This window comes from Lynx rufus, unplaced genomic scaffold, assembly GCF_022079265.1.
Source record: "Lynx rufus isolate CCGP_SWC_20201006 ecotype Redwood Valley unplaced genomic scaffold, mLynRuf1.p SCAF_8, whole genome shotgun sequence".
Classification (NCBI taxonomy): domain Eukaryota; kingdom Metazoa; phylum Chordata; class Mammalia; order Carnivora; family Felidae; genus Lynx; species Lynx rufus.
The window spans coordinates 113,816,052-113,841,372 of NW_025814896.1; the positions used below are offsets into that span (position 1 = coordinate 113,816,052).

The 25,321-nt window shown below is 39.7% G+C and overlaps 1 protein-coding gene across 7 annotated transcripts in view; it reads right to left on the reverse strand.

Moving 5' to 3' along the window:
* Positions 1-25,321, reverse strand: part of LTBP1 (latent transforming growth factor beta binding protein 1) — a 406,918-nt gene that overhangs the window by 95,529 nt on the left and 286,068 nt on the right. For all 7 annotated transcript variants that reach the window (XM_047068909.1, XM_047068908.1, XM_047068911.1 and 4 more), the window contains 5 exons: positions 19,409-19,534; positions 18,053-18,178; positions 17,524-17,646; positions 13,706-13,825; positions 2,179-2,301 (listed from right to left, as the gene is read on the reverse strand). In XM_047068909.1, coding sequence (XP_046924865.1) covers positions 2,179-2,301; positions 13,706-13,825; positions 17,524-17,646; positions 18,053-18,178; positions 19,409-19,534 — 618 coding nt within the window. The remainder of the gene's footprint in view (positions 1-2,178; positions 2,302-13,705; positions 13,826-17,523; positions 17,647-18,052; positions 18,179-19,408; positions 19,535-25,321) is intronic.

Below are 25,321 nucleotides of genomic sequence, written 5' to 3' on the forward strand. Positions count from 1 at the left end.
ATCCTCACATCACCTGAGTAGGTACCATTATTGTTGCCTTTTTGCAGATGAGTAAGGAAGGCTTAGCAAATTAAGAAAACTTATCCAAGCCCACACAGCTTCTGAGTGACTGAATGAGGGTTTGATACACTACAATCCTCCTTTTTAAACTAAGCTCCAGACTTCATTTGGATTTCACAGGGTTTTTTTTTTTTTATAATACATCACTGATAATGTTAACTTCATCATGTGGTCCTCTATCTATTATAGTAGTAGGTTTGCGTCTTTTCCAGCCAATAAAAGTGCTTTGAGAGATTAAAACCTCTCAGCATCTGCATTTGAACACAGTGCCTGGAACATGCGGGTTCCTTGATATACCCGGAAGGAAAGAAGGGAAGGATGAAGAGAAGCTTTTGCAGCAGCCCAGGAGAGCGCCACACAGAGCGGAAAATGAGTGTTTCTATGGCTGCCATCAGCCGATGGTGGAAATTCTGGGGCACTGGGAAGCCTTACTAGAGCGGGGCAGGATCATCTGGGATGACAGCAGCCAAGCGTAAGAAAGTGGTAACGAGCCATTCACCCAACATGTACCTCCTTGGAGCGTTATCCCTCTAAAAAACCCAATCCCCGAATTTTAGAGATGATATGAGATCTGGAAATCCAAGTTTAATGTATCCAAGGCTGCAGAGCAAATCACCAGAAGAATTTGGTAGGAAGACTGTGGACGTGGGCCAGCAGGAAAAGGATCTGGAGGGAAGGGAGATGAGGCCCCCCTACATGCTCCACTGGGAGTGACTGGTGTTCCCCTGCATGTAAGGGGTCAGCCACCCAATCCAGAGGTCTGGGAATCTGCTCCTGCCAGCGGGAGAGGCTACAATTCTTACAAGAGAGTAAGATACCTGTTTACTACTAGCTACCATAGTGAGAAGTTAATCCCCACCCCACATCCTTCACTCTCAGTGAGACACTTCAGAAAGAAGAAAAACTTCACGAATTTCTTCCTTTCTTCCCCTTGAAAGAGCATGCTTGTAGGTATAAAGCAGTAGAACCAGAAGGAAACCATCCACAGATTTGACCACAGAAAAAAATTAAACTTAAAAAAAGAATTATGCAGAGGAAATTAGAGAAACTTTGGACAAATTACAACAATATGCCATAAAAAAGTGTATTTGTAATACAAAGACACAGGTACGTAGGTTTACACACGTGCTTTATATAAAGTGTTCATATATGGTGATTTAAAAACCTGATAAATAGGAACAGATAGTAACATAAATTTACACAAGAAAAAAATGTGCAAAATACATGTTGCAATATGAAATAAATGTTGTAATAATTAGAAGTCTCCAGGAAATTAATAGAAATAAGCGTATGTAATAAATATTCAATCTTTTAGAATTAAAAAATATATTTTTAAAATTAGAAATTAGCATTCTATCAAAATAATAAAAAACATTAAAGATGTTTTATCCAGTTATTCCACATTTATAAATAAAGAAATGATCCTTTTTTTTTTTTTACATAATGAGAAGGTGGAAAAAAATTATGGTTGTTCAACACATAAGCAGCAAGAAAATGCTGAAATAGTAATACACTGCACTATTAAGCAGCTTTTTAAAATAATGTCTGTAAAGTTATTAATGATATATAAAATGCTCATGATGTATATACTATTAAGTGACAAAACTTACAAAATTGCACATTAAAAATAAAGTGATAGAAAATATCTGTGAGATAGGACTATGCATGAATGAGACTGAGAAAATTTTTTTTTTTTACTTTTCTCTTTGCTAGATTTTCTACAATGAAGGTTTTCAATAGCAATTTTATTGAGATATAATTCACCACCACATAATTCATCTAAAGTGTACAATTCAATGGTTTTTAGTATATTCACAGAAATGTGCAACTGTAGTTTTTATAACCACAAGAAATGAAAAATTGACCTGTGGTTTATAGATGCTGTCTAAAACTATGCTGTTTTCCTTTATCTAAGTACGTATGGTCTGTATGTAACCACACTGAGGAGTCACTTTCAAAGATACCAACAAAAATGTGCTCCAAGTAGCTCACTTAAAATACATGACAGGCAGCATAATTCCTTTTTTTTTTTTTTGGTTCCCTTTTCTCAGCTAGTTACTCGAACAGATTCTTAAATGCAGTTCAAATAAAAGTAAGAAATTCGATCAGAGTATTTACCTTTACAGTGCTTGTGGTCTGGGGTTGGGCTGTAGCCCTTGTGGCATGAACACATATAGGAGCCTTCGAGGTTCGAGCAAGTACCATTTGTGCAGATCTGTGGGTCCAGACACTCATCCACATCTGAAGAATGTTGCATAAGGGGGGAAAAAAACCACAAAGAGAGAAAAAAAGAAATAAAACATAAATAAAGTTGAATTTGGCTAAAAATAGAAATAGTCCATCTTCAAAGAAAGGACAGATTCTTTAAGAAAAGCTTTCAAATTAGCCCAAAGGAGGAAAGGCAGCTCCGGTGTGAACAACATGTGGGATAGTTCTACGCCTTAATTTACTTTCTGCAAAGTAACTCAAAAAAGGAACTGAAGATGTCTATGAATGAATTCAGCGAAAGCTTGCTGTACAGGGGAGGGAAGAAGAGAGGGAGGTTCTAGAGCAGCACCCTCTACAAAATGAAATATTCCAAAGAATCAAAGATGTATCAAGGTCTAGTAAGGGAACTGATGAGTTTGGCAGGAAGGGAGGGTTCACTGAAGAAAGGATAGGACTCATGACCTAGAGAAACCAAAGGAGCTGTTAACAGAAAGGAGGAAAAAACCTCTGATACAATTTTCAAAGATGGCATTGAATCAGTATTATAAAAATCAATCTAGAGAACCAACAAGCCTACTGCGCAATTTGAAGGTAGGGTACAGACTGCAGAGGCAGATAAAATAATGGCTAATCTTTACCAAACACTTACTGCACAAAAGCACTAAAGGCTTTATGCTTATTTAATCCTCACAAAAGCCATCCAAGCTAACCATTTCACTGACAAAAGAACCAAGTCTCAGAGAAATTCAAACAGACTGTCCAAGGCCACATGGTTAGAAACTGGGGGCTCATATTTGAATCCAGTTAGCCTGACTCCACAGACCATCCTTTTAACCTGTTTCTAAAGTTTATTTTTTTTATTTTGAGAGAGAGCGAGCAAGCAAGCGTGTGCACGTGAGCCACCAAGTGGGGGGGTGGGGTAGAGGAAAAAGGAAGAGAGAGAAAATCCCAAGCAGGCTCTGCACCATCAGTGCAGGGCCCAACGTGGGGCTCAAACTCACAAACCATGAGATCATGACCCAAGCCAAAGTTGGACGCTTATCCGACTGAGCCACTCAGGTGTCCCTTAACCTGTTTCTATTAACACAAGTTAAGTGTAGTGCTAGAAACCGCTGAAGAATTAGGAGTATGTTTGTTTTTATTGTTTGCTAACATAGCACTTATATAGAAAACAATCATCTAAGTGTTCATTGATTTCATTCAGCATTCATTAATCTCCTACTAGAATATTGTTATTTCATAAAGAAAAACTTGAGTTCTACGTCGCATTTGAGCACCTCTGGTAAGTCCACCGTAAGTCCCAGTAAGAAGACACACAGTGTAGCATGGACAACCAAAACCTTAAGGGGAACAATTTAAACTACTTAAGTGCTAAAATTACACACCACATCATGATTTAGGCTTAATTTTACAGCGGTCAATAACGCACAGCATCTTAATCTAAGGCAGACAATAAGAAGGAAAATGCTCTTGATTCCATCCATTGCATTTTGCAATGCTCACCCTGAGAGCAGTAAAGCTTTCCACCCTCTTAAAAGGCAGAGTCACAAACACATTAACACAGATCTCGTTCTAATTCAGCATTTCACAGTTCAGACTGCAATTTGTTCGCATGACATTCCATTGAAACTGGGTTACGGCTTTCCGACAATGATATCGAGAAACAGAGTACAGTGAAACTTTGGATTGCAAGTAACTCATTCTGTGAGCGTTCTGCAAGACAAGCAAACATTTCTAGCACAACTTAACTCAATAAAATGAATGAGGTCTTGCAATATGAGTAGGACGTGATGCTGAATGTTACATGATCATGACTGAGCTACTGTTTCTTGAAATTTGCTTTGATATACTTTGGTATGCTTTGGATTACAAGCATGTTTCTGGAATGAATCGTGCGCGCAAATCAAGGTTTTACTGTATTATCAAAATAAGGCAAAAGCGTGTGAGCAACCAAGCACACAGGCATACGTCTCGCATGCAAACAGAGAACAGCCGGCGAATTAGCACTGCGTGAGTACTCTACCTGGCCTTCACAAAATCCCTTACTACTACTGAACTGACCCTACTCTATGACAACAAAAATAGCACTTCCAAACTGTCTCATTGTTCATCTTTTCCTTGGTTGTTGGAGTCCACTTTTATGAACACTGAATACAAACAACTTGAAAGAAGAAGCCAAACATTGGAGCCAAAGTAAATAATGGGACAGAAGGAGCCTAGACAGTAGGCATGTAAATTCCAGACAGTAACGTTAAAATGTCCCATCGAGGATCTGGATTGGCTTCAAAAATGTTAACAAGTTGAAAAATGTATGGACTGTTCTCTTTAATTATTCATGCATCAGGAAATGTGACTTACAGGACTGCAGAATATAACAACAAAATCAGTTTCTAAGACCATTATTTTCTCTAGTCAAAGCAAATTAAGAGTGCAGATTATCGTTGATGAAATACTTATAAAATACTTGCAACTTATAAGATACTTGAATCAGTAGTACTGCACTGCATAGTTAAGAGTTAAGACAGTTGAACTTAAAAGTCCTCATCACAAGAAAAACAATGTTTTAATGTCATAACTATAAATGGTGATGGACTTTCACTAGAATTATGATCATTTTGTTATATACACAAATACTAAATCCTTATGTTGTACACCTGAAATGAATCTAATGTTATAGATTATACCTCAATTTAAAAAAAAGAATCTCCATAGAGTAGGAAGGTGTGGCCTCACTTGATGGATATAAAAGGAGTGAAATAAAGTCACCATCTTTTGCCCACACCTCTCTTAAACTGCAGACCCCCACAACCTCGTTGGTCAGTCTCCTGACACTTCCACTTGATATGTCACAGGCACCTCTGAGTGTTCAGAGCCAAACCTGACCTTCCCCATGTTTTCTTTATGCTGCCTTCCATGTCAATACATTATGCTACTATCCAAATGCCCAAGTCAAAAACTGGAAGTCATCCTATCTAGATTCCTTACTCTCCCTCTTTCCCCACATTCAATTTATTACCAGTCTTATCAATTCTACCTTCCAAATATCTCTCAAATACCCCTGCTTTATTTCTTTCTTACTACCATCATTTTCTCTCACACGGGTTACCATCACAGTCTGTTTCTCTACTTGGAGTCTTGCCCTCTCTAATCCACTATCCAGCAGGTAGCCAGAGTGACCTAAAATACAAATATGATCAATGGTGTTGCTCCTGGGACGCCTGGGTGGCTCATTCAGTTAAGCATCTGACTCTTGATTTTGGCTCAGGTCATGATCTCATAGTTCACTGTCAGCGCAGAGCCTCCTTGGGATTCTCTCTCTCCCTCTCACTGCCCCTCTCCTGCTCACGCTCTCTCTCTGCCTCTCTCAAAATAAACCTTTTTAAAAAATGGTGTTGCTCCTTTAAAAACTGTCAATGGTTTCCAGTGTTCTTCCATTCAGTCAAGGACACAAACTTGTGGGGCCCTGAGTGTTATTGACAGAAAGCCTGCCACCTGCCCCCCCAGTTCTTACCTTGAACCTTCTAGAAGATCAATGCTATGAGAAACAAGGTAGTCCCTATTCAGTCCACCATCCAAGATCCACACCCCCTAATCCCTGCTACAGAGAGAGATGGTTAGGCCTTTGGTTTCTAAATTAGAGTTCAAGGGGCACTTGGGGGGCTCAGTCGGTTAAGTGTATGACTTTGGCTCAGGTCATCATCTCACAGCTTGTGAGTTCAAGCGCCACATCAGGCTCTGTGCTAACAGCTCAGAGCCTGGAGCCTGCTTCGGATTCTGTGTCTCCCTCTCTCTCTGCCCCTCCCCTGCTCACACTCTATGTCTCTCAATAATAAATAAACATTAAAAAAAATTTTTTTTAATTAGAGTTCGAAACTCATCTTACTCTGAGATTAGGATTATGGTTTTGTAGAAGTCACATTACCAAATTCTTATGAGGCATATACATAATGAGCTTAAAAGGGAAACATCATGAAAGTATGGTGTCTGTAGAAAAATGTCTTCTGATCTCCCCAAGTACAATTTACCAATGGGCTTTTGGGACATAATTTGACATTTTCTATTCAATGAATTAATTAAAACTCCCATAGTAAGGGAATTACCAGGGGTTTATGCGGTCAGCACTTCATGGATATGATCATTCAAAAGTTTATGAATCCATCCCAGTATACTATCACCCAATCCAAATTCATCATTCTCATCTACAATACCCCGAGAGACTGTAACAGAGGTCTGTTGAAAACTAAATATGCTGTGCCTATAGGATTTCATGACCTGCTCCTCTGAGAAGCCCATCAGAAGAGGCAGTCAGAATAGCCACGCATGATTTGTCCTTAGTGAGCCCTGGCTGATTCTTACGATCATCTTTTTCTTTTAAAATGTTTCACCTTATCATTTGCATCCTGCAGCCTACAGTTCTTTGTCAAGGTTAAGATGAAGTTCAGTGGTCATTAGTTCCTGAACTGCACCTTCTTTCTTCTTTGGGGGGGAAGTGAGGACATTAATCTCTTTCCAGATCTCTGGCAACTTTCCATTCTCCACAATTTGACAAAGACAACTTTCCACTGGCCAGCAAACCCACCTGCAAAGCCTCTCATTGCCTCTGGATGTAATTCCTCTGGGTCAGGAACCCTTTTGAAATTTCCCTTCCTCATGTCCTGGGAACACACCAGGCAGCCTGAAGCCCCTCTCTGGGAAGCCTAACCTCTGGAGGTATAGAGGGTATTCAGTGGCTGACCTCGCACAAGTCAGTCCAAGGCTGTGGTGCCACTTTCTACTTCACCTATCAGCTCCTTGAGGCTGGTCAGAGTTGATTCCAGAGCAAGAGTGCACCTGCATTACTTCCTGTACTTTCCAGGAAATGAATCTCTCAACACTGCAAGCCAGTCATTTTTCAGAGGCCATCCAGTCTCGTTTAATTCCTTAGTGGTCAACACAAACTTCAATGAATGAGCATCGTTTGATAAGGGAAGTAAACATATTCCATCACTATGGCTACCTGAAAGTATGAGATTATTCCCTACCCCAACCATGATATTAATTCGGTTATCCCTCAACTATTCGTTATACACAGTCTTTTATAGTAAAGACAATGGCAGAGCATATTTGACAGAAAAGCAAGCATGGCAAAGTAAGATACAGAAGCCAGTTAGGCGAGTGTTTTGAACAACCTGCACTCGAGGTACAGTAAATCCTCAGGATCTCAGACGCCCTCTGTCAAGTCTGACCAAGACATGCAGTAGCACTGCAGCCTACAAAAATATGTTACACATCCCCCAAAGACTCATCACTGCTGTTTAGGACTGGAGAAGAGCCAATGCTATATACATCCCAGATAAAGAGACAAAGATGATCTCAGAAAACCAATCCATTAATCGCACCGAATCACTGCTTTCCTACTTCACCTTTCCAAAAGAATATTTTGTCTTTCAGCAAAACTCATTTGGGGCTATCCGTGGTGCAGGCTGCCATCTTAGAGTCAAGAATCCCTGAGCCATTATTATTGCTGCTTGTAAGGGAGGATTCACACCCACATGGATCTCTCCTTTCTATGAACTTTTTTGTCTTCCTCATTACCTTCATATTGTTTTGTTCTCTAATTTTCCTGGGTAAACAAGGAGAGAGATATGAGGTAGTGTATAGAATAGAACACTAGTTTGGGAAATAAAAGACCTGGGATCATGTTCTAGATCTGCCATTTATTACCTATAACCTTAGGCAAGCCCATTACCCTCTCTGGGAATCAATTTCTATATGTGTACTACAGGGAAGACTACCCTGACGACCAAAAAAAAACCCCCCCAAAAAAAACAAAAAAAGAAACACAACGAAGTCAAAGCCCTTTGTAACAATGTAAGAGAAGTTTGTTGTTATTATAATAATTAGTCTCCCCACACAGGCATGTTTCCTGCCTTCAAAAGGAGTTTCTTGTTTGCTTTCTCTTTTCTTTTTAAATGAGAAAGAGAGACAAAGTGTGAGCAGGGGAGGAAGAGAGAGAAGGAGACCAAGAATCTGAAGCAGGCTCCAGGCTCTGAGCTGTCAGCACAGAGCCCAATGTGGGGCTCAACCTCTCAAGCTGTCAGATCATGACCTGAGCTGAAGTTGGACGCTTAACCCACTGAGCCACCCAGGCGCCTCTCTTGTTTGCATTTTTAATTTAGGTATAATTGACATAACATTGTGTAAGTTTAAGTGATGATTTGATATACTTATATATTGCAAGATACTAACAATGTTAGCTAAGACCTCTATTATGTCCCATAATTATTTCCTTTTTTTGTGAACATAATCATGATCTAACCTCTTAGCAGCTTTGAAGTTTATAACACAGCATTGTTGACTATAATCACTGTAACACAGCACTGTTGTAATCATCAGTAACCTATGCAATAGATCCCCAGGGCTTACCTACCTGCCAGTTCCAAGCTTCCATCCTTAAACAACATCTCCCCAATTCTACTAGCTCCCATCCCCTGAGAAGCACGCACCGTTCTATTCTGTATTTTTTTTTTTTTTTTTGCTCGTTTACAACTCCAAATCTTCTTTGGAATTAAGCACATAATTAGGTGTTCGATAATAATGTAGTGACTAATTAGAAGACTTCTTTAGCATACAGTGGGATTAGGGATTAGGCTGGTGTTTGCACATTTAATAATATCTGCAAAAGGTGGATGTTCAGTTCTGTTGCCATCTTATACAAAATAAATAAATGTAGGATGAAAGTCTCCAATTTAATATAAGTCTATGAATATTCACGTATTCCATAAAGGTTAACGATTCCTCAAAATCTGAAAATAAATCCTAGTGTGAAAAGAACTCCTAGAACAAGGAGCTTTCCACGTTTACCGTGTAAGTTCTCTGCACCTGGTTTTTGTTAAGACTAAGGCTAACCCGTTGTCAAGTGGATCAAATAACACGGAGTTCTTCAAATGCCTAGGACCCATTACGTTTAGAAAACGTAAATCGGAGTCACAGAGTCACCATTAACTTAATTACGGTTTGACAGAGAAGGATTACTATGATAAAAATCTCAGAAATTTGTGTTCCCAGGTCACATGGTTTTTCACAGACTCAATTCTAAAGTAAGACAATAAAGTAAACTCAGCGCTGCCTGCATACAACCACCAGGTGATAGATACCGTATCTTATGAAGGTGAGCAAAGAAAGTGAAGTAGAAGGATGGAAATGGCAGTATTGCAGAAGGCGAAACATTTGTTAGGGATGATCAGTGATCCTACAGAAAAGCATGAGAATTCTTAAGCAATATATCCCAGCTAAACAAAAATGTCCAGAAGTTGAAAGGAAACTCTAAGATTAAGATTACTTAGATTCATAAACAAAGGCTCCGATGACACAGGGAGAGGGAAGAACTACAGGAAATGAGCTTATGAAAAGCCAAGGATAGTTACACACAGAAACTTGACATAGAATTTATTGGATAGGTATCAGTTATTACTGCCCTTCTTATATTTCAGGATTAAGGAGGTAAATGGGAGGATAATAGAGTTGGGGGAAGAAGGGTTATAACATTTATTGGGTTCTACACTGTGTCACATGCCTTTCTACATGCTTTATATTGCTTATTTAATTCTGACAGTAAATCCAATGAAGAAGAGTATCTCAATACCCATTTTAAAGCTATTGAAACCAAGCTTCAGAGAGGTCATATAGCTCAAAATCTGTCTAAGTTCAAGGAAATATGATCTTTACAGAAGAGTTGCCGTATGTACCTTTACACAATTAAATATCAGAGAATCTCCTTTGAAGGATGGCTCTAGCAGGGTTTGAATCAGGCCTGTTCTTCATGAGTGAAGAGAAACCTGTTAATTGACTACCTGACAGGCTGGCTTCCCTCAAGAAAGGTCCTGGTTGAAGCAGCCAGTTGGAACTCGCCAGAACCCAGGGTGAAGAAATAATCATTAGAGGCGGGGATCAAGTGGGCAACCACTCCAGGCTGAACGTGAGGTCCAAGGAATACAGTGTTGAATGATGAAAGTGGCTTTCAAGAGAGGACTGAAATCCACAACTTGAAAGAAGAAGCTACATTAACAGAGGAGCCAACAAGAGTTGCCAAAAAGCACCAAGGGATAGATATTTTGAAAGTGGACAATAAACGACTGAGAATGAAGGATCATATGCCCTGAACTCGACACTAGGAAACAGCATGGTCTTCCAGACAACACCTGCTAACATCTGACCTGTTTCGGCCCCAGATGATTTCTGCTCTAATTCATAAATCAAGGAGAAGCATCAATCAGTGAGCCAGCTTACATGGCAGGAATACAAGGCCATTAATGGTTTCAGCAAGTTCACTGTTAAGTCAGGAAAAGAAGGAGAAAGTCTAACTGGCATCAAATCCCTGCAGAATATGAGTCAAAATAGCAATTCTCAATTCCTAATGAATCCATGTAACAGGAAAAAGAGCCAAATCAATATATAGATCAACAGGCTTTAGAAAAAACCATAAGCATAATGCCACACGATAGTAGTATTACATATGACCCTGTACAACTTTAATTGTAATAATTTAAAAACATTCAGTCAGCAGGAGCAGAGTGGTAGAAAAAGGAGGACATGAAGACTTATGGAACAGAGAACCCTGTGACGTAGGGATTATCTCCTCTACAGATAGCAACTAACAAATACCAAGTGTAAGACTTTCCTTCAAATGGTGAGATTTGGAATACTTTTAAGTCTTTAATGTTCTCATACATTTAAAATTGGGGGAAAACAGTCTCACCAATGCACCCTAAATTATCTGGACTAAAATGATATTAAAAAGCCACACACCCATCACAAACAACCAATAGAGAAAAAAACAAATAGTTAGAAAGGAACACTGTATAAATAACTTATCATTTGATGTCTTCTCTGACCACCATAGAATCTGACACTCTCTGTATCCCTTAGGCAGTTTTATTTTATTTTTTTCCCCTTCATGGCACTGAAAACACATCTGACATACCACATACTTTACTTGCTGACTTGTTTATCTGCAAACACAATGTAAGCTCTAGAGTACACAGGCAAAGAGGGGAAGGCATTTTTTTATTTTCCCTTAATCTCCGGGGTCTTGAAAACTGCCTGGCTCTTGGTAGGCACTCAACTGTTAAATTGAAAATAAATATATAATCCAATTGTTGTCGATTAGCTCAACTCAATGATCAGCTTAAGTAATGACTGGACCTTTGAAAAGTATTTTAGAGTACCAGAAGTATAAAGGTGAGAACTAAAATGTAGGAGCCATCGCTGGGTATTCATTAGCGTTGTCAGAGCTGAGCACAGAAGAATCTCATTCATTCATTGGTTCAGTAAGAATAGAAAGGCATGTTGCGACATCGACTTTTTGTTGCACTCAACTTTTTAACGTGTGAAAGCTCTACTGCCATAAAAAATTAACACGGATCCGTTTTGGTATAATCTGCAAAAGCCCTCCTGAGAATCTAAGAAAAGCTCTAAGTCCAGCTCTGAACAATGAATGGAACTGAAACATCATCATGGAGGAGAAGCCTGATCTGTAGATAAAGGCAGAAGGAAACAAAGTACACAGTCTACTTGTCATAGGAATTGCGTGACCTTAGCAATGCAAAACCGAAAAGTAGTGCTTGGAACAAGTGGCTAAGTGTATGACTTTGGGTGACTGACATGGTGACCTAGGATTTCTGCTTAGGATTCCACTAAGTCTGGTTGGCAAAGTCAAGTTACTTTTAAATGAGATGCTGTGTTTCTGTCATTAAACCGGTGCAAAGTGGTCATGATTAGATTGACTGCACACATCCAGGTATGAGAACTCATTTCTTACGATTGCCCAATCTAGATAAACGCATTTGTATTGAAGAACGATCACTCGCCAATTTGGTCAGTCATATTTCATTAGCAAGTTCATGCATCAGGGCTGTGTTTATACCACTATGATGAATTTTAGTTATTGAAGGTAAAATTCAGGCTCTGCTCTTGGATTATAATATGCCTCAGTATGTGAAAATGAGAACACAAATGGAATCCTGACAGGCAAGTATGAAATTTATGCCAAACGGGAAAATTAAAACCAAACATAATGTTCTGACCAGCACCGATCACATCAACAAATGCAGATCAAATAAGCAATTAATGAACCCAAATCTTCCCTTCTCCCAAAGATCAACATCTCAATTCCAACGACAGAAGGAGACGGCCATGTACAGAGGCGTAGCTTATGCAACCTGGTGATGAGTCCAAAGCTTTGAAATTGGGACTCTTTCTGCTGAGCCTACTCATCCTGTCTGCTCTGCAACACCTAAACATCTTCCCAGAGGTGTACGAGTAAAGATGAGCATCTTAAGTAAGACTGAGAGGGTCCATCTAGCGTGTTCTGCCTCCTCATCCTGCGGCCAATCTTCCCTTGTTCTCTGTCTAGCCCTTCAGCTAGTGACTGAAAGGTGAACCTGACTGCTTCCTCCTTCCACAAGCGCCCTGCACAGGCTGTTTCCTCTGTCCAAACTTATCTCCTTCCCCTCCCCTTCCTCAGTGTAACCTCGATCAGGAATTTTCCCAGAGGCAACTCGTTCTATCGCACACTCTTAGAGCAGCAGAGAACCCTACTTCCCAGCACTGTCTTATTGGTGCCTTTGCATTTACTTATGAGATACTTATGAGTTTTCCTCGCCAGACAGTTCCACGAGGAAGGCACTTTTTTTGTCCCTCAACGTATCCCAGCACACAGCACAACCCTGGGTATATACAGTAAGCTCTTCAGCCTTTGTGGAAGAAGGAAGGAAGGTATGAAGAAATGAGAAGTTTAACACACATGGTCAGAGTCTGGCATTGAGTGTAAAAGAGCTCAGCTTCTAAGGAAAATATTAGAGACAGAGACAGAAACACAGAGGAAAACCATTAAGGGGGAAAGCTAAGTGGAGCACAGCTAAAGAGACTGAAAGCAAATTTGATGCTTCTCTTCCTCAGTGCCTAATGTTGGTATGAAGTATTTAGTAAAGACTTCAGTGAATACACGTCAGAGACAAGCCATCAAGATTTCTCTTCTGCTCCATGTTTGTGCTGTATGCTTCCAAATTCTATTAGTGTGTGGTAAGCAGCCTCTTCTTAGGCCTTTTCTCTCTTTTTTAGCCTGTTGCCTCCACCTCTCCCTCCCTGTGGTGATTACTGTTTTATTTGGTCCTGGTTATTTATCACATCAAAGACCATAATTTGCTTCACTCAGAATTATTTCTCCCAGGTAAAATCTCCCATTCTTCCTACCAACTTGTTTTCCCATTTTCTCCATGGTTAAAAGTGACTTTGAACTTTTCTCAGAAGTTTTCTCAGAATGACACAACTTTGTCATATTCCATTTTTTCTCTTTTTTTCCATTTTGAACGAGGGATCACTTGGCATTACATCACTCTGTCAGAAAATGCACTAGGCAGAAAAAACAAGACTTTGATAAGAACACTCTAGTACCTACCAAGACATTGCCCATTCCAGCCTCGGAACCCTTCTGTGCAGGGAACACACTGGTAAGATCCAGGAGAATTCACACACTGCTCATCTGGACAAGTGCTTGGAGTTAAACATTCATCAATATCTGAAAAATTGGAAAAGTAGGTCACAAGCATTTATCAGAATATGGAAGCAAACATTCACTTTTCTGATGAAGCCGGGGGGAAAAAAGGTATGTTGTATCTACATTTTGGTGGAGAAAACCATAACTAGGTAAGTCAAACACTGTGCCTACACTTAACCACCACAACAATAATACAAGGCCAGGTAGACCTTGAGTAAAATATTTACACACATCCAAAGGAAAAACTTGGCCCCAGTTTTCCAACTGGCAGGGTTAGACCTCTCCATTGCTGGGAGCTGGCAGCTTCTTGGGGGCCATTTTCTGAACACCAAACCTTTGAAGGAATACTGCAGCTTGCCAGAAAGAAATATAATAAACAGGCATGAGAGTGACAAAGCCACATATCCACCTGGCCAGAGGTTCTCTCTGCAGACAATGGATGCTCTAGGGAAATCCTTGCTTTGGCTTCATGGGCCTAAGAACACCCAAGGTTTGAATAATTTAAAACCTTTCACAGGCTGTGAACTCCTTGGAGGTGGAAACAGAACATTAGGAGAAAATGAACTCATCAAATATTTGCCAGACTTTCCAAAAAACATGGTGATATGATCGTATGCTAATATTTTCTAATAAAAATATACCTTATTATTCACATTCACAGCTAACTGGAGTTATTCATCACTGTTCTTTTCAATGTGAGGAGAAAAACAACACCTTAAATATGCTTGGGGCTGTGGCAGACGTAACTACTACAGAGGCTCTAGGCATTTTGAAGAATGGTAGAACAACAGAAGGGGGAAGCAGGATACAGGAAATGGTTCAGGAGTTTAACAAGAGTGGGAACACCTTGGATACCAGCCCCACTTGAAATGATCATTTTTTTCTGGGATTGGAATCTGAATTCAAATGAGTGTATTTACTGTCTAAGTGTTCCAATATAAGATACATATAGGACCTCCAATCATATGCAAAATATAAAGACAATTTTCAGGACATAAGCAAAAAGTGAAAGAAATATATAACAGATACATTCATCCATTCTGGGAAATTCTCAAAAATTATCTCTCATTATCACCAGACAAGTGTGAAAATACGCTTCAAGTAAAAAAGATGCTCAAAGGAAAAATGTTGAAGATGTTATTAATAGAATAAGCACCAAGTCAGTGTGGTAATTTTTTTTTCCTATCAGCGGAAAATACTTGCCAACAGACAATGACACATAGTGTTGTGTGTGTGTGTGTGTGTGTGTGTGTGTGTGTGTTTTAGGTCAGATGTTCTGGGACTTCTTGTTCTACAGAAAGATGACGCCTGCCAGTTTCATTTTCCAAACAGCATTACATTCTTCTCTGGAAGGATTTTTTTTTTAAATAGAACTACAACTGTTAAGTCAGAGAAGGTTTTAAGGAAGGCTGGCCCAATAAATAAGATGCAGCGCGAAGCAAGACAAGACAACATCCCTGCATTTCCGGCCACTCTCACCTCTGTCTGCTCGTTCCCTCATCTATAAATTAGGGACTACCTGCCTGGTAATACCTCAGCAGGACAAAGTAAGGACGCATGAGATAATGTCTGTGAACTACAATAGACTCCTTGGAGACTGGGGCTGTTTGAAAGCAACTTTGTTAGTGGCAGCTGAGAAAATCTTTGGTGAGCCAGGAGCCTGGGGACCTTTGGTTCTGGTCCATGACGAAATTAGAAAACAGCCATGTTATTTGGCTCCTTCTTCTTTTCAAGCCATTTCATGAGGATAGAATTATGTGTTATTTATTCAGGGAACCCTGGTAGTATTTCTGTGAAATAATTTCCATACACCAAATATTACTAAACAGTCTCCATCGGCTTCCTGTTTACGTAAAGAATTTTCAAATTTCTACTCCTTCCCACTTTCCATCCTTGCACCATAGTTACTACTTAAATGTTTCAACTCCCCATCCTGAAACTGTAAGTATGACTTAAGAATCAGCATGTGACTTCAATCAGTTAAGTATCTGACTTCAGCTCAGGTCATGATCTCATGGCTCATGGGTTCAAGATCCACGTGGGGCTCTGTGCGGACAGCTCAGAGCCTGGAGCCTGCTTTGGATTCTGTGTCTCCCTCTCTCTCTGCTCCTCCCCCACTTGGTCACATGTGCATTCTCTCTCAAAAATAAATAAACATTGAAAAAAATTTTAGAATCAGCATTTGACTTTTTCGGGGAGTGTTGTTTTACACATAAAGGCTTGTCAGGTAAACCACACCATTTCTTTAAAAGCATTTCCAAAGCTATAGATGTACCAAGAAGACCCATGCAAAAAAACAAAGTCATCAGGAAAGGGGGGAGGTTTCTAGAGAATGGTTCTTGAGAACTAATAAGGTGAAAGGCACCACACAAGATACCACAACACGCATTTATTCTCAGGACAGCCCTGAAAGTTAACTTTGTGGCTCCCAAGTTAACAATCCAAAGGGGCCAAGTCGCTGGCTCCAAGCCATAAAGTGACTAAGCGCAGAAGTCAGGAGCTGATGCCACAGTCCTGCCCCCTCCCAAGGGGGCATGCTGCCTCTCCAGGGCAGAGTGAGGGTCCCCTATAAAAGGAAAGTGGGCACACTTGACCCCTGTTGTCTCATGGCCCTCAGCTGCCAGGGAAGAGACCTTATAGTTCTGTTGTGATCCTAGTTGATCAGAGATTCAGGAATGTAAAATGCTCCCACGTCTCTCCAGATCAGAATGCAAGGGGCCAGGGGGAGAGGCAGGGACAGACTGCCAAAACACCGAATTAGCTCTCCCTCCAGGACCAGATCATTAGATCCATGTAGAAAACCAATGCAGAGGAGGCAGGGACAGCTGAGGGCAGCCTGCCCCAACTTGTCCGTCCCTCCCTTGGTCTGGAAGTCGAGCCATATTAGAAAATGGGCTGATCTTCAGGCGGCCACAGGCAAAGAACCCCCGTGGAACCAGGACCATCCACATGGCCTGGCCCCTCAGAAAAGTGTTCAGAGACCCCTCTTCCCTTCCCCGGCACATATCCATGGCAGCATTCAAGCAGAAGTGCAACATATTTCTTCATGAAAATAATTATTTAAAAGGCACCATGGTGGTTTCAAAAAGAACCTGTATAACTGGGATACAAACATGAGCAGAAATATTAAATGGTTAAGCATTCTGGCCATACTCTAAAAGCTTCTCAGAACTTTTTTTTTTAATATAATACTAGCAAACTCATTGCCACAATCAATAATAAAGAAATTTTATCTAGCGTGGCTAGAATGCAACCTGGAGTTAGTCAGAGGGAGCTTTGGTACAGAAGGGTTTGTAACCAAGTCCCAGAACACACGTAAGACAAGCTGTGAAAAAGGAATGTAATAGGGCAAGAAGGGTGGAAACTAAAAATGAACAGTGGGTAAATCTGCACCATGTTCCCAGATGAATGATCCAGACGCTGTAATTAAGTCTGGGCTTACGCTACGATGCTCCGCCATCAATTGTTCTACAGCGATTCACTCAAACTACCAGGGAAGGCAGCTGCTGAGGTGGACAAGGGGAGAGCGAAGATGGAAGACAATGGAAAACAATCCGAAGTCCCTGAAGCGAGGCCAAGAGGCTGTGACTGCAGAATGCAGGAAGAGCTTCGATGAGCTGATATCATGCACAGGCTGGTGGAGGAAAGTCCCAGGTGTGGACCCAGCCCTGCATTTCACCATCACGTGTGCTCCACACTTCAAGGTGGCACTGACTCACCCTCACAACGGCCGCCCCGGGTCATGCGGTACCCGCTGTCACAGTATTCACACCGGAAGGCCCCCACGGTATTGATGCAGTGTCCTTCCCCACACACATCTGGCCTCAGGCACTCGTCAACATCTATACGAAGCAGAAAACACGGTCGAGTTTTATTTCTCCAAACAGAATTTCAAACCTCTCCCATCTCCCAGGTCAGTTTGAAGTCCAGAATCAAACAACCGATTCCCACTACCATCCCTTTGATTTGTTTGACGTGTTTCAAAATTGAGTGGTTTTGATTTATGTGGGACCCAACACATTTAACATCTTGGGTCTCTGCACACACTTGACACTCTTCATTCCGTAGCGTTGGAGAAAAAAACTTCCATATTTATATCCTCCAGTATCTAGCAGATGACTATGTCATAAAAGGTGTTCAGTAATAAATTCTGGGTTGCCAGAATAAGCAGTTAAGATTGATGGGATCTTAGGGGAGCTAACAACCCAGATCTGGGAATTTATGCATCAGGAAGAGCACAGCCATTACCTATGCAGTTAGGACCCTCCTCACTGGCCATAAATCCTGCTGGGCAAATACACAAGAAACTTCCCTCGGTGTTTTCACAGCGTCCCTGGGAACAGAGCTGTTGGACCTGAGTGCATTCATCAATATCTGTTAACAAAAATACAGATAAAAGTATCAGTGTCGTGTAGCATGAAATTCTCAGTCTCCCTGTTCATAAAATACCAGCACGCTATTCCCTGAGCACCACATCCTTATAACCGAGGAGACTAGGAAAGGGAGACATGATCATACGCCTCAGATACTTGAAGGATGGTTACTGGGAACAGGGAATACACTTATGGTATATTGCTTGAAAAGCTAAAACTACAACCTTCACATTGGTGTTTGTGACAGACAGATTTAGGTCAACACAGAAGGACCCCTCTGATACATGGAATCATCTAAGCACTGAAATTCATGTGCAACTCCCAGGCCAGCTCAGGAGAGAGTGCCAGAAATACTGTAAAAGGGACTCTCCCACTGTGCACGTGGGCAAAGCTAGACTAGATCATCTCAAATGCCCTGTTATATTCTACGATTCCAAACAGAACATACAATGTATGCAAATTCAAGAGAAATAGCCATGGTACAGAGCAGGTGGATACTCCCCTCATCCCACTCCACATATACATACACAAAACAAAATAACATTAAGTCACACATCTTATGGACACTTAGCATATCAAAGTCATATTAACTGGGTATATGCCTTGTTGCTTTATATTTGCCTTCTAACTCTTAGTGCTGAATTTCCTTTTTCTAAAAAAGAGAGCAATTAAATTTAGTGTTAATGCACTGAAATGATGTCCATAATGCCATCATACGTCTTTCTGAGATACATTTTTTTCCAAAGAACCACGTATGAGAGGCTGGATTTGTAAATTCATTAATAGCTTTGTGTTAGTCTACTGATTTTCAGTTTAGAAATTGCTTTTAGAAATCAGATTTTGAGCAATTACATGAATATAATTCTTTATTGCAGTATATAGTATTATTATTTTGGTTTTGCTAAATACATGCTTATAGGTAGTTATTTCTATTACTTCATATATTATATATTTTATTATATTATTATACCTAGAAATCTTTGGAAATTATTTTACCTTTTTCCCCCTTTTATCTAATTGTATTACATTTGGAAAGGTAGGTAGCACTGAACCAGGAGGTAAGAGCAACCCAGGAGATGAACAAACCTCTTTTTGAGCTCTTTTAGTGCAGGGACAGAAATTTTTAAAAATTAAACACAATAACATTTCCCATGATAATTACAGGGAAAATGTTCTTAATGTGGAAATGTTTTATCTTCAATAATTTCATCCATGAAAAAGTGTCTCTTACCAACACATTTCCTCTGTTGCTCACTGAACTTGTAGCCCTCATAGCATATACACGTATACCTCACAGGCAGGTTAATGCAGTGTCCTGCTCCACAGATGTCAGGGTTCACAGTACATTCATTGATTTCTTAATAAATAAGAGAGAAGAAAATACATCAACAAAGATTTCACTGTCACTTGCAAACCATTCCTGTGTATTTCCTGATTAGCTTATTGTCAGGTATGCAATTAGAAGACACAGGTCACTTCTCATTTATCTAAAGAAAATAAAAACACTCATTCAAAAAGATACAGGCACCCATATGTTTCTTGCAGCACTGTTTACAATATCCAAGATATGGAAGCAACCCAAGTGTCCACTGATAGATGAGCAGATAAGGAGGATGTGGTATATATACACAGTGGACTGTTACTCAGCCATAAACAAGAGTGAGATCTTGCTATTTGTGACAGTGTGGATGTACCTAGAGGGCATAATGCTAAGTATCTGAAAGAAGTCGGAGAAAGACAAATACCACATGATTTCATTTACATATGGAATCTAAAAAAAAAAATGAGCAAAGAAATAAAAAAAAAAAAACAACAGAAACAGACCTATAAATACACAGAACAAACTGATGGTTGCCAGAATGGGGGGAGGATGGGCAAATGGGTCAAGTGGAATGTGAGGTACAGGCTTTCCTTATGGAATGATGTTGCCACTGGGATGAAAGGCACAGCACAGGGCACCTAGCCCATGGTACTGGAATAGTGTTGTGTGGGGACAGATCGTAGCTACACTTGTGGTGAGCACAGCATAACAAACAGACCTGCCGAAAGACTAACCTATACACCTGAATCTAATGCAACATTGTGTCAACTTGAGTTCAATAAAAAAAGTATGGTGACTTCTAAAATCAAGTATAAATTCATTTGATTACTTCATAATTGCTCAGTTAGTCACACCCAAGATCATCAATAATTCCTAATGAAACAACTTCTAACATGAACTGGAGTGGGTAGCAAGTAAGAAAAAGGCCACCTTGGGGGGCGCCTGGGTGGCTCAGTCGGTTAAGCGTCCGACTTCAGCTCAGGTCATTATCTCATGGTTCTCATGGGTTCGAGCCCTGTGTCGGGCTGTGTGCTGACAGCTCAGAGCCTGGAGCCTGCTTTGGATTCTGTGTCTCCCTCTCTCCCTGCCCTTCCCCCGCTTGCACTCTGTCTCTGTCTCCTTCAAAAATATGTAAACATTAAATAATAATAATAAAAGAGGCCACCTTGGAAATTTTAAGACAAATCTTTTCAACTTCTATGATGGCCCACAAGGAGTTTCTATCCATTCCAGTTCATTTGACATGATGGACTTTGAACCAACATGTGAGTTCTACTGATAAAATATATAGTAACTTTTTATTCATTAGCAGGCCAAATTCAGTTTCTAACAACTATGTCCAACCTCCTCCAAAATCTGTCATTAGTTCCCAAGAAAGATCTACCACTCCTAATCAAAGCAAAACTTCTGGGTGTAACTTACTCTTAATTTGCCAATTTCAACATCATTATATTTATAGTGATAAAGTAGAATCTTCTTCTGAATCTTCTCTGCTAAATTCCCCCTTGTGCTCCTACTGACAGGTGCTTGAGACCTGCTTCTTCTATAAGGCCTGAGCAGACTGGCCTCATTCCATGTGGGTACACACTGTGGTAGAGACAGGGTCTCGGGAGTCTATGTTGGGTAAAGGCCATCAAAATGTGCTTACTTACCAAAAGGACATAAAATGGCCTTAATTACCTGAGGACTCAAAAGTGGCCTTCTGAAAGGAATTACATCCCTTATATGATCTATTTTCAGTGAACTTTGTAATAAGGTATCATGGCATTGTCAGGCAGGGACAGTCTAGTTGGTAGAAGCCCAGGCTTCTAGACACTGAAAACACAAATCCGGCTACCCTTTCTAAGCTCTGTAACACAGGGGCAAGTTACTCAAGCATCCTAGCCCTCACTTTTCTGCAGGTGAAATAAATGGGAATAATCAGAGCATGAATTTGAGTACCAGGTTCAAAAAAGATAAATAACGCACATGGCCCAATGCCTGGCATATTACACGTGTTCAATAAAAGCCATTAAAGACCTAAAAGTGAGACCTGAAACCATAAAAATCATACAAGAGAGCACAAACAGTAATTGCTCTGACATTGGCCATAGCAACAGTTTTCTAGATATGTTCCCCAAGTCAAGGGAAATAAAAGCAAAAATAAACCATTGGGACCATGTCCTTCTACAAAGCAAAGGAAACAATCAATAAAACTAAAAGACAACTAACTGAATGGGAGAAAACATTTGTAAATTACATATCCTGATAAGGGGTTAGTATCCAAAATATATAAAGCTTTTATACACCTCAACACCAAAAACAACCCAAATGATTCAATTAAAAATAAGTAGATGACATGAACAAACATTTCTTCAAAGACCTACAGATGACTGTTGGCCATGAAAAGATGTTCAGCATCACTCATCATCAGAGAAATGCAAATCAAAACCACAATGAGATATCACCTCACACCTGTCAGAATGGCTAAAATCAACAACACAAGAAATGACAAGTGTTGGAGAGGGTGTTTTTGTTCCTCAAAAAGTTAAAAACAGAAATACAATATGATCTAATAATTCCATTATTGGGTATTTACCCAAAGAATATGAAAATACTAATTCAAAGGGATACATGCACCCCTATGTTTATTGCAGCATTATTTACAACAACCAAACTATGGAGGCAGCCCAAGTGTCCATCAATAGATGAATGGATAAAGATGATTTGGTATTTATACAATGGCATATTATTCAGCTGTAAAAAAAAGAATGAAACCTTGCCATCTGCAATGGCATGGATGGATCTACAGGATATAATGCTAAGCGAAATAAATCAGTCAGAGAAAGACAAATACAGTATGATTTCACTAATATGTGGAACTGAGGAAACAAAACAAATGAACAAAGTGGGAAAAAAAGACAAACCAAGACACAGACTCTTAGCTATAGAGAACAAGTTGATGGTTACCAGAGGGGAGGTGGGTGGGGGCATGGGTGAAATAGATAGGGATTAAGGATACATTTGTCATGAGGAGCACTGAGTAATGTATAGAATTCATGAATCACTATATTGTATACCTAATGTAACACTGTACATTAATTATACTGATATTTAAAATTAAAAAATAATTTTGGGGCGCCTGGGTGGCTCAGTTGGTTCAGTGTCCAACTTCGGCTCAGGTCACGATCTCATGGTTTGTGAGTTTGAGCCCTGCATTGGGCTCTGTACTGTCAGTTCAGAGCCTGGAGCCTGCTTCGGATTCTGTGTCTCCCTCTCTGTCTGCTCCTCCCCCACTCATGCTCTGTCTCTCTCTGTCTCTGAAAAAAATGAATAAACGTTAAAAATAATTTTTAAAAAATTAAATTAAAAAATAATTTTACAAATAAGCAAAAATTTAAAAAAGAAATAAGGGGGAAGAATTCTTGTAAGTAATCCATATACCTGAATTTTTTTAATTTGTAGATTTAAAAGTGAATTGTAAATAAATTAACAAAATACCTTTACATATTAAAAAAAAAAAAAGCTAGCCATTATATTATTAACAGCATTGTAAATGTTGTTCCTTTGGAAATCATTTAAGAATATGTAACAAAGAAGCTGCATATTAAAACAAGGTTGTCCTGGGCTATTATCTCATTGTCAACACAAAGTCAACAAGGCTTAAAATGCATGCTGCCAGGAGCCCATGCAGTCCAGTGTGAGAAGACGGTGGTCTCAAGCAGGGTAAGCTACATCAACCGCCTTGTTGGAAGCGTCTTTGGTTTGAGAAGAGAAACAGGTGTGCTACCATTACCAATAACCTACCATGCATTCTGCAGGAGGATGTGACCATCAGAGCTTTAACAAACACTATGGAAATGACCTAAACGAGGGCTGCGGGCTGCGGCTGTGGTAGCTTTCCAAAACCCAAACCACATTCTTCATTTTTCATCAAGTGTTAGTCACTATGCTGTGACTTTGAGACAATTGGTGCAAATCATCTGGAAAATCCCTGGACTTTACAAGGAAGCATATGAATACGGACCTGCGGTATCTACTTGGATGGCACACATCGCATTTACAAACTACTTATACCTTTTGTGAGCCCACATGTGCTAATTAATTCACTATCAGAAAAATAGAGTGCTTTAGCCCGTATAATGTAAAATTATGAAAAAAATAAAGTAACCCAGAAGGCTAAAAACATTAGTAATTAACATGATGGCTTAAACTTAAGTGGCAGTATACAAAAAATGAATTATAAAACATGTATAGCATAATTATATAATCACTGGCATGATAGGAAAATGTTTATTTGTTAAAAGATATAATTGGTTACAAATATAGAATATGATCTAAATTATAAACTACACAAAAGACATGAAAATAAATCTCAGGTTATGATTATGGGGATTGGTATTTTCTTTAGATTTTTCTGCATTTTTCAAAATTTCTACAATGAGCATTTGAATTACTTTTATAATCCGAAGTCTTCCTTAACAAAAATTATCCTTTATTGGGGCACCTGGATGGCCCAGTCAGTTAAGCGACTGACTTCAGCTCAGGTCATGATCTCATGGTTCATGAATTTGAGCCCCGCATTGGGCTCTGTGCTGACAGCTCACAGCCTGGAGCTTGCTTCAGATTCTGTGTCTCCCTCTCTCTCTGCCCCTCCCCAACTCATGCTCTGTCTCTCTCTCTCTCTCTCTCTCTTTCTCTCAAAAATGAAAAACATTAAAAAACATTTTTTTTTAATTATCCTTTCTATGCCACAAAAATCTGAAAGGAAAAGGTCACCTTCTCCTGATTATAATCCTAGATACTTAGGTAAGATTTTTTTTTTTCTCTATGATAGGAATTCTTTAGAAGAACAGTGTGAAAATCACATCTCTAACCCTCTATTCCATACTGTAGGTAGATGCCTGCTCTGAAAATTACTGGTATTTACTTCTCTCGATTTTCTTTGTAACGGCTAATCTTCCTTTTGAGTCTACTTTGCCATTTTCTTAAAACAAGAGACATATTGATCAGTTTGCAAAAAGTTAGAAGATGAGTTAATATATTAGGGACAAGGATTCAGAACAAGTTCAAAGGCTATAAATCTGGGGTTTTCATATAATGCTTGAGCAGAACTCAGTGTCCCAAAGCCCACACACACCAATTTGTTGATAACCGAATATTTGTAACTTTTCAAGCACAGCTTTAGAATGGAATTTTTATAAGTGCGACCAAAAACCATCAAAAGTATGTGACGTTTAATTCAAATACGATACATTCCTATGCCACAGTGTGCCAACATATTTAAACTGTTTCTTCTGACAGCTCTAATACTTAAGAATTATACTCTTTAGTCTTAGGAAACGAAACCTTAGGAAATGGCCTTTCTTCCACTGTAGAATCTAAAATAGAGGCTCTGAGGATATTTATGAGGCATGTTTGAGAATCTTTAGCTGATTACCTCATAGATAAACTATACAGCTTGATAGTGTTGATCCCAGCTGGCAGGACACTAACATATATAAGAAAATGTTACTCTGACACCACTAGAGGGTACTAAGAGATACATCAAAGGAGTGGAGGGATATTTATTAAAATGTATTTGATTTCTACCCTGTTTATCCCATTTTTTAATACAAGCAATTAATTAATGCAACTTTCATCAGTGCGGCCTCAGAGCTCCCTTCCGCCCATGTGCTAAGCAGGACTCCACCCTTCCAAACACAGTCAGAACACCTCCAAAACACGTTAGAACTTTTAACACAAGTCTCCTAACCACCTCTTCCCATGCTTTCCCCTCTTATGAGATTTTCATTCTCTAGCAAGTACTGTTATACCAAAAGTCCATCTTGAAAAAGAACTGGC